This window comes from Clarias gariepinus, chromosome 23 (assembly GCF_024256425.1).
Source record: "Clarias gariepinus isolate MV-2021 ecotype Netherlands chromosome 23, CGAR_prim_01v2, whole genome shotgun sequence".
Classification (NCBI taxonomy): domain Eukaryota; kingdom Metazoa; phylum Chordata; class Actinopteri; order Siluriformes; family Clariidae; genus Clarias; species Clarias gariepinus.
Window position 1 is genome coordinate 3,202,237 of NC_071122.1, and position 16,920 is coordinate 3,219,156.

Here is a 16,920-nt window from a genome sequence, read left to right on the forward strand (position 1 = left end):
AAGCGACGTGTGGTTACAGTCCTCCGTCACATTAACCATCTGACTGAAATGCTAACAGGCATATAAATGTAAATGCAGTAACATATCACACCAAACTTCTGACATCATTCATTACACAAACACAAGCGATCAGAGTGGAATATGTGTGTGCTGCTTCAGTCCGAATCAGGTGGAACAAATTTGTGCTGAACAATTGTTTTATTTCAAGGGCAGAATAGTGTAAAGTGTATGTTTTTACCTTTATGACAGCTACAACATGCAAAAGCCCCTCTGTCTGAAATACTTAACTTTTACATCATCTGAGTTAAGCTTCAAATCAGGACTTTTGAAGTGAAAAATGAGGAAATGTAAGTGAGCTGAACTTTGAGAGGGTGGAGCTAAACTTTTATAGTTTCAGACCGGGATTTCTTACTTGATTTGATACTTTGCACGTTTTTAAATCAAACGTCTTTTCCCTGGTTATGGAGAGGAATTGAGTACTTTGTGTATTATCATAAAAGTTGTTAAGGTCAAATGACCATCATGGTTAGTGTGCTTTAAAGTAGATACCGTATTCTTCACCTTCTCTCCCTCTCCCCTTTCTTCCAGTGTTCTGAAATGAGTCGAGGTGACGATATGACATCTGATGAAAGCCTGGCCGAGTCCGTCAGCTCACAGCACTTTAAAGGTGAGAATTCCAAATATATTATTATTATTATTATTATTATATTAATATTATCATTATTGCTATACTGTATATTATCCATAATGCAAACTGCTGAACCCATGTGTACTTATTTAAGTAAAGGGCAAACTCAAAACCATAAAAAAGCTATTATTCTTATATCTCTTATCTATCTGAAGCTCATGTTTTCCTAAGAAAATTAAACCTAATAATAACACTTATACGAACACCAGCATTTGGGACGCAGCCCAAGCCTGACTGGACGCCGGCCGCAGGATGACTGAGCTATAACCTTTACCTCAACATTTGTCTTTAGTTTCTGACACAAATTGTAATTGGCTCTCGGTCTGATGGATCTTTTCCCCTCAGGCTGTGAGCGACACTACGCTGGTTTTGTCACTTAATTTTGTTTTATGTCACTTAATGCCCACCTCAGGAGGCCAATATGTGCACAAGGCCAATAAGTGTTGGAGCTAAAGTGCAGGTCATTTATTACAGAGCTGCAGTGTGAGAGGAACAGCACTGGTTCCTTCTTCAGACACCCCACTAACACTAACATACCACTACGGATCTCACAGAGGCTTCCTGTGTGGGTGTTAAAGAGCACCACTTTTAAAAAATTGTCATATTTAGCTCACAAGATATTGTCATTTTACACCACTGTCAAGAAAATCTTTTCCTTTTTTACATTGTTGGGGTGTAACCATGACAACAAGCATGACTAACACATCAGGGTAAATCTGTTACATTCAGCGTGCTGCTAAGCAACAACAAACATATTCATTATTTAATATTTTTTTAAATGTGATTATGAAAAATAAAACTCTAAACATTTAACGTTAAAAAACAGAAAAATTTGAACTGTAATTTTTCCTTATCTTTTTAAACAGAATACTGTTCTAATAATTAAGGTTCTATGAACCTCGCGTATTAGAAAAGTACTCAAAAAATTTACACATAATATTTCCCCGGAGCGACTTCAGCTGATTACAGCACACATTATCCGTGGCATGGTTTCAACAACCTAATGCACCATCACAACATTTATTTTCATTCAGAACTACATTAACATTAAGATCTTGTATAGATGACAGGAGAGTCAAAACCCTTAGTAAAGTCTTCTCTGACTTACACTGGGGTTAAGGTCAGGACTCTTTGGTGATTTCACAATGTCATGGTGTGTGGTGCAATGTCATGCTGTTTCACAATTTTGGAGTTGTGGAATATGGCTGTGCCATCATGGACTAAAAACTCCATATATGTTTTAACCTGGTCATTCAGTACATTCAGACTTTTTCAGCTTTTTTGTGGCATTTCATTGCCACATAATGTTGCTGAGCCTAGACCCAAACAACTGAAGCAACCCCAGATCATAAGACTGCACCCAGAGGCTTGTATAGTGGGCACTATACATGAAGGGTGCATCGTTTCATGCGGTTGTCTTTTTCCCCTGATGCACCCATTACTCTGGTATAGTACTCTGGACTCATCAGACCACAGGACCTTTTTCCTTCACACCAAAGTCTAATTGTTATGCTTGCAAAAAAAACTAAAGCCTTTTTTTGATGAGTCTGACTGACAAGTGGTTTTCTTATGGACACATAGCTGTAGATTCCCAAGCCTGTGAGTTCTCATCATATTGTATGTGTTTGGAAATGCTCTTACTGTCGCTATTAAACATAGCTCTGATTTCTACTGGGCATTTTTTACTATGTAACTTTACCAAGCATTAAAGTGTTGTCACATTACCCTCATTCAGGATGTATTTCTGGTATTTCACATCTTTCCTGTGTGGTTGAGGTTTCAGCACTTATTTCAGCTTTATCTTCAAAGTTGTTGTCTTTGCTTGATGCAGGACAATAATGTACTGTAACTCTTGTAAAATACAGCAAGATCTTTTTCAGACTGAGGGACATGGCTGTGCAAGAAATTAGAAGATCCTCAATACGCCAGTTAGAGTTACAATAGTTGTTTAAGCAGAAGAAATAAGCTATATATATATATATATATATATTTATATATATATAGCTCATACTGTATGCTTGGTTATTCATTAAGTGGTTTAATGTGTCATACTTTGTGTATACACTCACAAAGTATAACACATTAAACCACTTTATGAATTAGAAATCAAGAGAATTATCCGTTATCACCCAGATGAGGATGGGTTCCCTGTTGAATCTGGTTCCTCTCAAGGTTTCTTCCTATTACCATCTCAGGGAGTTTTGCCTTGCGACTGTCGCCGTCACCCTTGGGTTGCTCATCAGGGACAGTCTTATCATTTTGACTCATTCACATTCACATTTCATACAAACTTAAATGATTCTTTTGATTGTGTAAAGCTTTTTGATAATGTCAATTGGTAAAAGTGCTATACAAATAAAATTGATTTGAATTGAATTAAAAGGGTATTTTTCTCTCTACGTTTCTTTCTCTCCCTCAGGCTCCATGCGCACACTTGACAGTGGGATTGGGACGTTCCCACTTCCTAACTATGCCAACAACGCTGCTGGAAAACTGAACCCTAAACTCCAAAGCTCATCTGTTTCTCACCAAATGGCGATGAAATCTCGAAAAACACGAACCCTAGAGGGAGGACTAGCATCTTTGGATGAAGTGAACACTTCTGTACTCTACACTTCATCACTAGAGGCCAAGGGAACAAGTGTGCACTTGTCCAGCACTATCCATGAAGGTGAGTAAGGGTGTTTGTCTTTTTTTTTTTTTTTATAAAACATATGAGCTTCCTGTTTAAAAAAAAATATATCAGCTTTACAGTTCTGGTGTCTCCGTATCTCCTACAAATTTAAATATTAATGCATGTTTATATATATATATATATATATATACACAGTGGTGTGAAAAACTATTTGCCCCCTTCCTGATTTCTTATTCTTTTGCATGTTTGTCACACAAAATATTTCTGATCATCAAACACATTTAACTATTAGTCAAAGATAACACAAGTAAACACAAAATGCAGTTTTTAAATGATGGCTTTTATTATTTAGGGAGGAAAAAAACCCAAACCTACATGGTCCTGTGTGAAAAAGTAATTGCCCCCTGAACCTAATAACTGGTTGGGCCACCCTTAGCAGCAATAACTGCAATCAAGCGTTTGTGATAACTTGCAACGAGTCTTTTACAGCGCTCTGGAGGAATTTTGGCCCACTCATCTTTGCAGAATTGTTGTAATTCAGCTTTATTTGAGGGTTTTCTAGCATGAACCGCCTTTTTAAGGTTATGCCACAACATCTCAATAGGATTCAGGTCTGGACTTTGACTAGGCCAATCCAAAGTCTTCATTTTTTTTTTCTTCAGCCATTCAGAGGTGGATTTCCTGGTGTGTTTTGGGTCATTGTCCTGCTGCAACACCCAAGATCGCTTCAGCTTGAGTTGACAAACAGATGGCCGGACATTCCCCTTCAGGATTTTTTGGTAGACAGTAGAATTCATGGTTCCATCTATCACAGCAAGTCTTCCAGGTCCTGAAGCAGCAAAACAACCCCAGACCATCACACTACCACCACCATATTTTACTGTTGGTATGATGTTCTTTTTCTGAAATGCTGTGTTACTTTTACGCCAGATGTAACGGGACACGCACCTTCCAAAAAGGTCAAATTTTGTCTCGCCGGTCCACAAGGTATTTTTCCAAAAGTCTTGGCAATCATTGAGATGTTTTTTAGCAAAATTGAGACGAGCCTTAATGTTCTTTTTGCTTAAAAGTGGTTTGCGCCTTGGAAATCTGCCATGCAGGCCGTTTTTGCCCAGTCTCTTTCTTATGGTGGAGTCGTGAACACTGACCTTAATTGAGGCCTATGAGGCCTGCAGTTCTTTAGATGTTGTCCTGGGGTCTTTTGTGGCCTCTCGGATGAGTTGTCTCTGCGCTCTTCGGGTAATTTTGGTCGGCCGGCCACTCCTGGGAAGGTTCACCACTGTTTCATGTTTTTGCCATTTGTGGATAATGGCTCTCACTGTGGTTCGCTGGAGTCCCAAAGCTTTAGAAATGGCTTTATAACCTTTACCAGACTGATAGATCTCAATTACCTTTGTTTTCATTTGTTCCTGAATTTCTTTGGATCTTGGCATGATGTCTACCTTTTGAGGTGCTTTTGGTCTACTTCTCTGTGTCAGGTAGCTCCTATTTAAGTGATTTCTTGATTGAAACAGGTGTGGCAGTAATCAGGCCTCGGGGTGACTACAGAAATTGAACTCAGGTGTGATAAACCACAGTTAAGTTATTTTTTAACAAGGAGGGGCAATCACTTTTTCACACAGGTGTAACAAAGATGGACTTCACACAGAGGTAAGTTTCAAGATGAGTAGTTTTATTTGCAGTTAGCGTACTTAGCGGCAGGCTATGGCTATAGAGCATCGGTAGGAACCGAGAGGAAGGTTTCGGAGGATTACTTGTTACTAGTTACGACCCACGGTGACCCAGAGAGTACTGCCGTACCGGAGCGAAACGGGTGTCGAGGAGATTCGGCGGAGACCCACGCACCACGGTACTGCGGCTCTTCCTCGTCCAGGGACGGTGAGCAGGAAAGCTCCTGAAAACAGAGACACAGGTAAGTATACAGGTAAGTCTTTCTCTTTTCATTCGGAAGATCATGAGATGAGTCCACCCTCGTGTGTACGAGCTCGGACGACGACTGAGGCGTGGTGCGTGGTCTTTATGTGTTCTGGTTGATTGTCTTCAGGTGGTGGTGATTAGTATTCTGGTGATAGAGGTCGCTGAGTCTGATTTGTTTCGGAGCCTGGCCTGACTGTGACATTACCCCCCCCTTCACGACCCACTCCTGAGGGTTGGCTTCTCTGCCGCCGTGGTGGCCTACCTCGTCCTCTGGGTGCCAGGCGCCCTGGGTGCATGATGTGAAACTCCTCCAACATTGTGGGGTCCAGAACGTCGTCACGAGGAACCCAGGATCTTTCCTCTGGACCGTATCCCTCCCAGTCTACCAGGTACTCTAGTCGACCACCACGTCGCCGAGAATTCAGGATTTCTCGAACTTGGTAGACTGTTCCTTCGTCTGTGATGAGCGGCAGAGGGGGCGCTTCTTCAGGACCAGGCTCTGTGGGAGAGATAACAGGGTTTCGATAAGGTTTCAACAGAGATACATGGAATGTGGGATGGATTCTGAACTGTGCGAGTAGTTGTAACCTGTAAGTTACCGGATTGATCCTCTCCAAGACTTTGAAGGGCCCGACATACCTAGGGCTAAGCTTCTTGCAGGACTGCCGGAGGCACATATCTCTCTTAGAGAGCCATACCTTATCCCCAGGTTGGAAAATTGGGGCAGGTGCCCTGCGTCGGTCGGCGTTGGTCTTGTACCTCCGTACTGCTCTCTGTAGATGATGGTGAGCCTCCTCCCAGACTCTCTCGCTTTCTCAAAACCAGAAATCGACTGCAGGGAGATCTGACGGGTCCCCATTCCAGGGAAACAGTGGTGGTTGATAGCCTAAAACACACTGGAACGGGGTAAGCCCTGTGGTGGATTGGCGCAGGGAGTTCTGGGCATACTCGGCCCACCCCAGGAATTGGTGCCAGGAGTTCTGGTGATTGTGGCAGAATGTTCGAAGGAAGCGCCCAATTTCCTGAATTTTTCTTTCCGTCTGTCCATTGGTTTGGGGATGGTACCCGGATGACAAGCTCACAGTTACTCCCAAGAGCCGAAAGAATGCTCGCCACACTCGAGATATGAACTGGGGCCCTCAGTCGGAGACAATGTCCTCCGGGATCCCAAAGTAACGAAAGACCTGGTTGAATAATAGCTCTGCTGTGGTCATGGCAGTCGGTAGATTTCTGAGCGAGATTAGACGGCATCCTTTTGAGAATCTGTCCACTACCACCAGCACACAGGTACGCCCTTCAGATTCAGGCAAGTCCGTGAGGAAGTCGATTCCAAGATGTGACCAGGGCCGTTGGGGAGTGGGTAGCGGAGTAATCTTGCCAGTAGGTAGGTGTCGAGGAGTTCTGGACATGGCACATTCTCTACACCCTTGGACATACCTTCGGACATCTCGCTCCATATTGGGCCACCAGAAACGCTCTCGTAAAAGCGAAAGAGTTCGATCTATCCCCGGATGCCCGGTGCCTTGAGAGATGTGTACGGAGTGGATAAGAGGGCCACGATCTTGTTCAGTGATGAACCGGCAGAGTGGTGGACATTCGGGAGGAGGTATTGGTGCCGGTTCTGACAGGAACTGAGGCATCTCCCACTGAATGGGATTGACAAATAATTTTTCGGGGAACACAGGCACGGGTTCTTCCTTGGATTCAAGGGGAGCATGCAGGCGAGAGAGCGCATCTGCCTTGATGTTCTTAGTCCCCGGTAGATAGGAGATCTTGAAATTAAACCGGGTGAAGAACATGGCCCATCTGGCTTGTCTTGGATTTAGCCGTTTCGCTTCTCTAAGATACTGCAAGTTTTTGTGGTCTGTGAGTACCTAAAAGGATTGGGCGGACCCCCCCAGCAAATGCCTCCATTCCTCTAGTGCCATCTTGACCGCAAGCAATTCTTTGTCTCCAATGTCATAGTTCACCTCGGTTGGACTGAACTTTCGTGAGAAGTACGCACATGGATGGAATACAGGGGGATTCCCGTGTTGCTGGGAGAGAATGGCTCCCACCCCGGTGGTGGACGCGTCAACCTCTACCTGGAATGGAACCTCTGGGTTGGGATGAACAAGAATGGGAGCAGAAACGAACGCTTGTTTCAAGTGCTGAAAGGCGGTGGTAGCTTCAGGAGTCCATTTCAAACCCTTGGGTTTTCCACAAAGAAGGGAAGTTAACGAAGCAGCTATGATGCTGTAACTTTTAATGAATCTTCTATAAAAGTTGGCAAACCCTAAGAATCGTTGCAACTCCTTTACCGTGGTAGGTTGAGGCCAAGAGGTAATGGTCGCCACTTTCTCCCCATCCATCCTAACTCCACCTTGATCTATGACATAACCGAGGAAGTGTACGGACGGCTGGTAGAACCAGCATTTCTCGGCCTTCAGAAACAGGTGAAATTCTCGTAGGCGGTAGAGGACCTGTTTTACATGCCGGCGATGTTGGATTTCGGACTTGGAGAATATCAAAATGTCGTCGATATACACAATGACGAACTTTTGCAGGAACTCTCGAAGTACCTCATGCATAAAGTTTTGGAACACTGCTGGGGCATTGAACAGTCCATAGGGCATGACGCGATATTCATAGTGGCCCGTCGGTGTCACAAACGCTGTTTTCCACTCGTCCCCTTTCGTTATTCGCACCAGGTTGTAGGCACTTCGCAGATCCAGCTTTGTAAAGACTTTGGCGCCGCGAAGACATTCAAGGGCAGCTGGTACTAGGGGTAAGGGGTAACGAAACTTCACCGTGGCGAGGTTAAGTGTACGAAAGTCTATGCATGGCCTTAACCCACCTCCCCTTTTGGCTACGAAGAAGAAACTGGAAGCGGCTGGCGAAGTCGAGGGACGGATATAGCCATTTTGAAGGGCCTCTGAGATGTAGTTCTCCATGGCTTCGTGCTCGGGCAGAGACAGAGGGTAAATGCGGCCTCGTGGTAGTGGTTCTCCGGGGATCAGGTTGATCGCACAATCCCAGGGTCGAAGAGGTGGCAGTCGAGTTGCCCTTTTGGGGCAGAAGATGTCCGCGAAAGAGGAGTACTGCAGAGGGATACTCACGGATTGTTGTTCCACGGGACTTTCGATGGAGGTGGTCTGGAGTGACAATGTTTGTGGTTTCATGGGCAGCATTGGAAAACACGTAGTGGCACACTTCTCTCCCCATTTTAGTACTTCTCCGGTGTTCCATGAGAGGATTGGGTTGTATTGAATCAGCCATGGTCGACCCAGTACGACATCGGAGGTGGATTTTTCCAGCACCAAAAGCGTTATGTCGTCCTGATGGAGAAGGCCTAGTTGTAATCGCACGGGGCCCGCGAGCAGATGTACGGACCATTGGGACCGGGGTTTGGTTGTTATGGGTTGAATTTGGTAGATCTTTTCGGTCGGGGTGGTCTTGAGTCGGAGGTACCGGCATAATTTACCGGATATGAAGTTGCCGGCTGACCCTGAGTCGAGGAGAGCGGCCACTGAAACAGTCAGATGACAAGTAGTGAGGATCACATTGGTAGTAAGCGGTTGTAATTTCCCAATTTGGGTTGAAATCGAACTCACCACAGTGCGCGCTGGACGAATGGGACACTCGGGTCGGAGGTGCCCCGTGCCGCCGCAGTATAGGCAGAGACCATGGGACAGCCGTCTAGTTCTCTCCGCTGTTGAAATCTTTCCTTTTTCCAGTAACATTGGTTCTTCTCTGGGTTCTGGAGGTGCCACCCCTCTCTGTAGTTCCGCTCCAGGGACGGCGGTGTGCCCGGTGTCTGGTCGACAGGAGGTGAGCCGTACGGAACTGCGGATGGAGAGCTGGATGAACTTTTCCAACCTCAGGTCGTCATCCCAAGTCGCCAACATCTGTCGAAGGTTGGGCTCCAATCCCTGGCGGTAAGTGGTCAGGAGAGCTTGCTCATTCCATCCACTCGCCGCTGCCAACGTACGAAAACGTAAGGCATACTCCTGTACGGACAAATTACCTTGAACCAGATGATAGAGCTGTTCTCCGGCTGATGCCTCACTGTCTGACCGTTCAAAGACCTCCTTGAAGTGATCCATGAAAAGATCATAAGAGTCAATTAGTGGTCCCCCATGTGACCAGATAGCCTCTGCCCACTGTAAAGCCGGTCCAGACAAAAGAGAGATGAGATACATGGCGGCGGTGGTGTTTGCATTGCCTGCCGAAGTAGGTTCACTAGCTCCCGCAAAGGATCTGTTTCACTCATCTTGTCGTGTTGGTTTGGTCCGAGCTTCTGTAACAAAGATGGACTTCACACAGAGGTAAGTTTTAAGATGAGTAGTTTTATTTGCAGTTAGCGTACTTAGCGGCAGGCTATGGCTATAGAGCATCGGTAGGAACCGAGAGGAAGGTTTCGGAGGATTACTTGTTACTAGTTACGACCCACGGTGACTTGGTCCTTTTCTGTAGTGCCCCAGAGAGTATTGCCGTACCGGAGCGAATTGGGTGTCGAGGAGATTCGGCGGAGACCCACGCACCACGGTACTGCGGCTCTTCCTCGTCCAGGGACGGTGAGCAGGAAAGCTTCTGAAAACAGAGACTCTCAGAGACTTTTTCTTTTCATTCGGAAGATCATGAGATGAGTCCACCCTCGTATGTACGAGCTCGGACGACGACTGAGGCGTGGTGCGTGGTCTTTATGTGTTCTGGTTGATTGGCTTCAGGTGGTGGTGATTAGTATTCTGGTGATAGAGGTCGCTGAGTCTGATTTGTTTCGGAGCCTGGCCTGACTGTGACAACAGGGCCATGAAGGTTTGGATTTTTTTTCTCCCTAAATAATAAAAACCATCATTTAAAAACTGCATTTTGTGTTCAATTATGTTATCTTTGACTAATAGTTAAATGTTTTTGATGAGCAGAAACATTTAAGTGTGACAAACATGCAAAAGAATAAGAAATCAGGAAGGGGGCAAATAGTTTTTCACACCACTGTATATAGAGGAGGAAGTATTTGATCCCACAGATTTTCTGACTTTGCCCACATACAAAGAAATGAAGGGTCTAGAATCTTTATCATAGGTTAATGGTAAAGTATGGAGACAGAATATCAACCAGAAATCCAGAAAAAGAACATAATACAAATGTTGTGAATTAAGTTGCATTTCAATGAGGGAAATAAGTACCCTACCAACCAACAATAATTCTGCCTCTCACAGACTGGTTATGTGCTCTTGTGGTACACATATTAATTTAAAAAGGTGCTCCTAACATCAGTGTGGTGTGTGTGTATAAAAGCCACCTGTCCACAAAATCTCTAGCATCCATTCAAACCTCACCACCATCGGCAAGACCAAAGAGCTGTCCAAGCACAAAACAAGATTTTAGTCCTGCACAAGGCTGGAATGGGCTAAAAGACCATCAGCTACAGTAGAAGCTTGGTTTAAAGAAGACAACTGCTGAAGCGATTATTTACAAATTGAAGAAATACGAAGTAACCATCAATGACCCTATATGCAAGATTTCACCTCATGGAGTAAGAATAATCATGAGAAAAATAAGGGGCCAGCCCAGGACTACACGGGAGGAGCTTGTGAATGATCTCAAGGCAGTTGGAATCACAGTCACCAAACAAACCATTGGTAACACAACACGCCTGCATGGATTAAAATCCTTCAGCACAGCAAGGCTTCCCCTCCTCGAGAAGACACATGTACAGACCCGTCTGAGGTTTGCCAATGAACAAAGAACAATTGGGATAAACTGCTGTGGTCAGATGAGACCAAAATTGAGCTTTTTGTTATCAACTCGACTTGCTGTTTTCAGAGGAAGAAAAATGCTGACTATGACACTAAGAACACCACTGTTCCTACAGTCAAGCACAGAGGTGGAAACATTATGCTTTGAAGCTGTTTCTCTGCTAAAGGTACAGATTTACTTTGCTGCACTGAGGGGCCAATGGATAAGGCCATGTGTTGTAAAATTTTGGATGAGAACCTCCTGAAGACGGGTTGTGGTTGGGTCTTCCAGCATGAAAATGACCCCAAACATACTGCCAAGGCAACTAAGGAGTGGCTCAAGAATAAGAACATTAAGGTTATGGAGTGTTCTAGCCAGTCTTCAGACCTTGATCCATTAGAAAATTATGGAGAGAGCTGTAACTTCGAGTTGCCAAGCAACAGGCAAGAAACCTTTAGAAAAAATCTGTAAAGAATAGTGGATCAAAATGCATCTCAAGATGTGTTTAAATCTGGTCTTCCCACTGTGCTTTCCAGCAAGGGTTTCTCTATCAAGTACTAAGTCATGTTTTGCTTTGGGATCAAATTCTAATTTTCCTCATTGAAATGCAACTTAATTTATAACATTTGTATCATGTGCTTTTTCTGGATTTTTGGTTAATATTCTGTTTCAATCCTTTACGATAAACCTACGATAAAAATTATAGACCCTTTCATTTCTTTGTTAGTGGGCAAACTCAGAAAATCTGTAGGGGATCAAAAACTTATTTCCCCCACTGTGTGTGTGTGTATATATATATATATATATATATATATATATATATATATATATATACTCAGCAAAAAAATAAACGCTTTCACCTGTTTTTACTTTCATTAAACTTAATGTGTAAATATTTGTATGAACACTAAAAGAGTCAACACCATAAGACATAAACTAAAAATGTTTCCCAATGTGTCCCTGAATGAAGGGAGGCTCAAAATCAAAAGTACCAGTCAGTATCTGGTGTGGCCACCAGCTGCTTGAAGTACTGCAGTGCATCTCCTCCTCATGGACTGCCTATTGCGGACAGTCTGAGCACTGATGGAGGGATTGTGTGTTCCTGGTGTGACTCGGGCAGTTGTTGTGGCCATCCTGTACCTGTCACGCAGGTGTGATATTCGGATGTACCCATCCTGTGCAGGTGTTATTACACGTGGTCTCCCACTGCGAGGATGATCGGCCGTCCTTCCCGTTTTCCTGTAGCGCCTCCTTAGGCGTCTCACGGTGCGGACATGGCGATTTATCGCCCTAGCCACATCAGCGGTCCTCATGCCTGCCTGCAGCATGCCTAATGCACGTTCACGCAGATGAGCAGGGACCCTGGGCATCTTTCTTTGGGTGTTTTTCACAGTCGGTAGACAAGTCTCTTTAGTGTCCTGCGTTTTTAGAACTGTGACCTTAAATGCCTACTTTCTGTAAGCTGTTAAGGTCTTAACGACCATTCCACAGGTGCATGTTAATTAATTGATTATGGTTAATTGAACATGCATGGAAAACATTGTTTAAACAATGAAGATCTGTAAAGTTATTTGGATTTTTACAAAATTATTGTTGAAATACACAGTCCTGAAAAAGGGACGTTTCTTTTTTTGCTGAGTATACACACACACACACACACACACACACACACACACACACAATTTAAATTGTTATTTTTAATGCTTCCTTTGAAGATATTGATCTCTATGGAGGTCATTTTCAAGCCTCACCCACTGCAGACTGGGCGTTTCCCAAACTGAGAGCATCAGAGGGACAGATAGAGCCCCCGAGCCAACAAACTCCAACAAAGCGGGTAAGAATATAAGCGATATAGTACAAAGGCTGAATAAAGTTCTTTGCTACCTGTGAGAAGTGGTGCTAATGTTGTAATGCACACTCCTGAGCAATAATGCCCTATTAACATGTTATAACTGTTATAGTATACTGTAGAGTTTATCCCCTCAGAACAGTAAGAGCATAAATAACACTTAACTCATTTCTGTAACTGCTTATATATTCCATTCTGTTTAGCTCTAAAACCTCATCGTTAATGTTATAAAAATTTTTAAGTTCTCATTACTGATGTAACGAGAACTTAAAACTTGTAAGATATCACATTTATATTATTATTTATAAATTATAATTAAGAAAATCTTTTGCGTAGTGTAGAAATCATTATAGACTGCAAGCTGTACTGTTAATAAATGCGTAATAAGCAAGCGATTTAAATAATCAGTTATACATATTATATATATATATTAGTGCTGTCAAAATTAGTGCGTTAACGCATGCGATCAATTTGAAATATTTAACGCATTAAAAAAATTTAACGCAATTAACGCGGTTGCAGTTTTTTTTATTTCCTGTTGTGGCCGATGTGTGTTTAACGTGCAAAGAAGTATGGATAAGACCAAGGAAGGACTTTTAGACCAAAAGTTTCAGTATAAAACTCTGCCGGATGGTTCTGTGGATAAAACAAAAGTAATCTGTACATTTTGCAAAGCCGAATTTAAATACCACAGAAGTAATTCGTCTTTGACATATCACTTAAAAGCAAAACACCCCACCGAAACAATCTCTACAGGGCCTCGCCAATGTAAATTGCATTGATTGTTTTGAAATTCAAATGACACAAATGGCACATACCTGTGTTTTTATTTCTGTAATAAATATGGCTTTCAAGCCGACAGTTAATTTGGAGAATATTGATGGTTTATTGCAGGTATGTTGTTTACATGAGAAAATCTGTGTTACAAGTTAAACAAAAATTCCAATAAACAATCATATTTGAATTTAAATAGTTTCATTGTCTTGAGTTTACATTAATTATTTACATTTACATATCCAAAAAGTTTCAGTCTTTTAATTGTGATTAATCGCGATTAATTGCAAAAAATTGTGCGATTAACTAGTTAATTTTTTTATCGATTGACAGCACTAATATATATATATATATATATATATATATATATACAAAATAGGATAAATATGTATTTTAAGTATTTACAGTAAAACCTTGGATTGTGAGAATATTTAGTTCTGGAACCATGCTTGTATATCAAATGTAACGGGTTCGACGTTAAATGCACGGGCGACACCATAAATCACGGACACAAGGCGAGGTTTTACGGGAAAAAGGGTCATTTATTTAGAAAAATGGGGAAGGAAAGTGTTTAAGCAGGGAGGACGGAAAGAAGGGTAAGGAAAGCTTGTGAGCGCTGGTGGAAGGCAGAGTGGTAGCTTTGGAGCACACAGAGGTAGCGCTCCTGCACGCTCCCGATGACAGCGACCTCGTCCGCTGACGCGAGCCAAGACCGACCCCTCCCAGCTCTCTCTGGGCGCGGCCCCAGACGGGAGTCTCTTCTGGACGTCCGTCAGCTGGGTGGCTTTCCCGGCTGGGATCGCGGGCCCTAACGCAGTCCTCTCGGCAGCCATTTCCCTTTCGGCGGCAGGGATGCGAAAGCAGGCTCTAAGCAGAAGCCAAGGTGCTGTCCTTTTGCGGAGATCAAAGAGCGGCATTCCGCTCTTAAAGTCTCAGGGGCGCTTCACATTGTCCCGCTCCTGTGCCACTGTCTTTTATGAAAATCCACCGCATAACAAAAGTCCAGCTTCCCAACAGTCAGACCCCGAGCTACACACCCCGTTGTGTTTTATAGCGCAGGGAAAAGCCTGGGATCATTAACGGCGATAGCTCACCAGCCGTACTTAATTCCGCAGCCCTACTCCTTCGCGCACCAGTAGAAGAAGGAGGCGCGTACCTAGTGAGCTACTAGGTGAGCGAGGAGCGATAGTAATTTGGGTGCACGCCCATCACAGGAGCACGCAGTGACACAAAGCACTTGTATGTCAGAGAATTTCCCTAGAGGAAATAATGGTAACTGATGAAATGATTCGTTCCACAACCCAAAATATTCATATAAAAATTATTTAAAATGTAAAAAATTTACAAAATAAAGTAAAAGTAAAACAAATTACCCTGCATTTTACTTAAAAAAATGCATTGAAATGCGATGTTGCATTGCTGTTAAACAGATTCATCTCTGGCACTGCCACAGCCTTTTTAACCTTTTTCTTCAAGGGGGCTGTTGTTGCAGTACAGTTACTTATAAAAATTTACTACAATTAGACATAAAAAAAATGCCTTATGCGTATATCAAGACATGCTCGTTTATCAAGCTAAAATTATTTTGTAAAAATTTGCTTGTCTTGCAAAATCTTGCAATCCAAGGTTCCACTCTATGAAAACACTGTCATCTACAACAGTTACTCTTAAAAGTTATGCTGATATAATAATCTAATCCAATAGTTTATATCAATATAAATTATTAAAAATGAAACAGTTTATTTATGTGCCACTAGATGTGCCCGCAATTTAATTGACGTGGAGTTTAATTGCATACTCAGGTTTTAAAAATCGTACAATGCCATCTGTTCAATTTTGGAATGAACTAAAAGTAGTTTTTATTTGATGTGTGCATAAACAAACAGACGAACACAAATTTCAAAAACCATCCTGATGTGTTTTATTACTAATCTTAAGTCCCCTCCAAATAATTGTTTCGCAGATATCTTCAATGAAGAGACACGACAACTTACAGTTTTATTATCTGTATATGTTGACATGCTAGGACATCATAATGAGGCATCATTACAGCCTTTACGCTTGATACATTTTAAATGATTATACATCAATATTCAGCATAATATGATAATACTAGTAAATTCGAATTCAAATTTAATTTGTCACATACACAGTACGTTATGCAGTGAAATGCTTATACGACCGCTCGTGACCTAAAAATTCAATAGAAATAAAATTATAAAATTCTTAATGTACAGTGGTATGATAGTGTACAGTATATGTGTGTGTGTGTGCGTGTGTGTGTGTGTCACCACCCTGAAGAAGAAGTTTACCTGTAACACCCTGTCGCTGAATGTTTTATTTTTCTTACCCTGCAGCAAATTAACAACAACTACAGTTTAAAAAAATCCATTAAAGAACATAAAGAAAAAGATATAGAAGTTAATGCTCCTCTTGAATCCTAAGATAATCTAGAATGTTTTTACTGATTCATCAGTATGTACAGAACCCATTACACGTGAAACTCACATGTTGAGTCATTCCCATTAGAACAGTAGGTGTGTATAATTAAAACCTGGTTCTTTATAGAATCTTAGATGCATCAGTGAGGTTTCCACTGGAGCACTATTCCACCTTTTCTAAAAATTTTCTTTTTATGCTGTAGGGTGCGAGTTTCTCCAGAGAGCTAAATCAAGAAACGCTTAAAGGTAAATAAATTAAATTAATATACAGTATTTTAGATGAACAAAGTTATACATAGGTCTTGTAAGCTGTGAGGTGGAGTCTACATGGATCGGACATGTTTCTCCAGCATATTCCACCGACGCTAAATCTGATTAATATCTGGGGAATTTAAAGGCGTAATCAACACCTCAAACTCTTTGTCATGTTCCTCAAAATGTTCCTGAATGATGTGTACAGTGTCAGGGTGCGTTATCCTGCTAAAAGAGGCCGCTGCTATAAGGAAACACTATCTTCATGAAGGGATGTACTGTACGCAGTCTGTAACAGTGTTTGGGTAGGTGGTACATGTCAGGATAACATCCACAAGCAGGGCATGAAACAGAACATCACACTGCCTCTGCCCGCTTACCTTCTTCCTATAGTGCATCCTGGTGCCATTTCTTCTCCAGGTAAGCGACACACACACACACACAGAGTCATCTACATGATGTAAAAAAATGTGATCCATTAAACCAGGCCACCTTCTCCCATTGCTCCGTAGTCTCGTTCTGATGCTCACGGGCCCATTGTAGGCACTCTCCTTGGAAGACATAGGTCAGCAATGGCAACTTGCCCACTATGCAGCTACGCAGCTCCATACACAACAAACAGTGACATACTGTGTAATGTTAT

General features: G+C 42.5%; 1 protein-coding gene across 4 annotated transcripts in view; it reads left to right on the forward strand.

Moving 5' to 3' along the window:
* LOC128511599 (nck-associated protein 5-like) overlaps window positions 1–16,920 on the forward strand; it is a 73,444-nt gene that overhangs the window by 44,051 nt on the left and 12,473 nt on the right. For 2 of the 4 annotated variants that reach the window (XR_008356184.1, XM_053484529.1), the window contains exons 9-12: window positions 589–667; window positions 3,108–3,359; window positions 12,677–12,795; window positions 16,229–16,271. Coding sequence is in view for 3 of the 4 variants with exons in the window: in XM_053484529.1 (XP_053340504.1) it covers window positions 589–667; window positions 3,108–3,359; window positions 12,677–12,795; window positions 16,229–16,271 (493 nt within the window). In the remaining variant the exon portion in view is untranslated. The remainder of the gene's footprint in view (window positions 1–588; window positions 668–3,107; window positions 3,360–12,676; window positions 12,796–16,228; window positions 16,272–16,920) is intronic. The other 2 variants (XM_053484527.1, XM_053484528.1) reach the window with 1 other exon arrangement.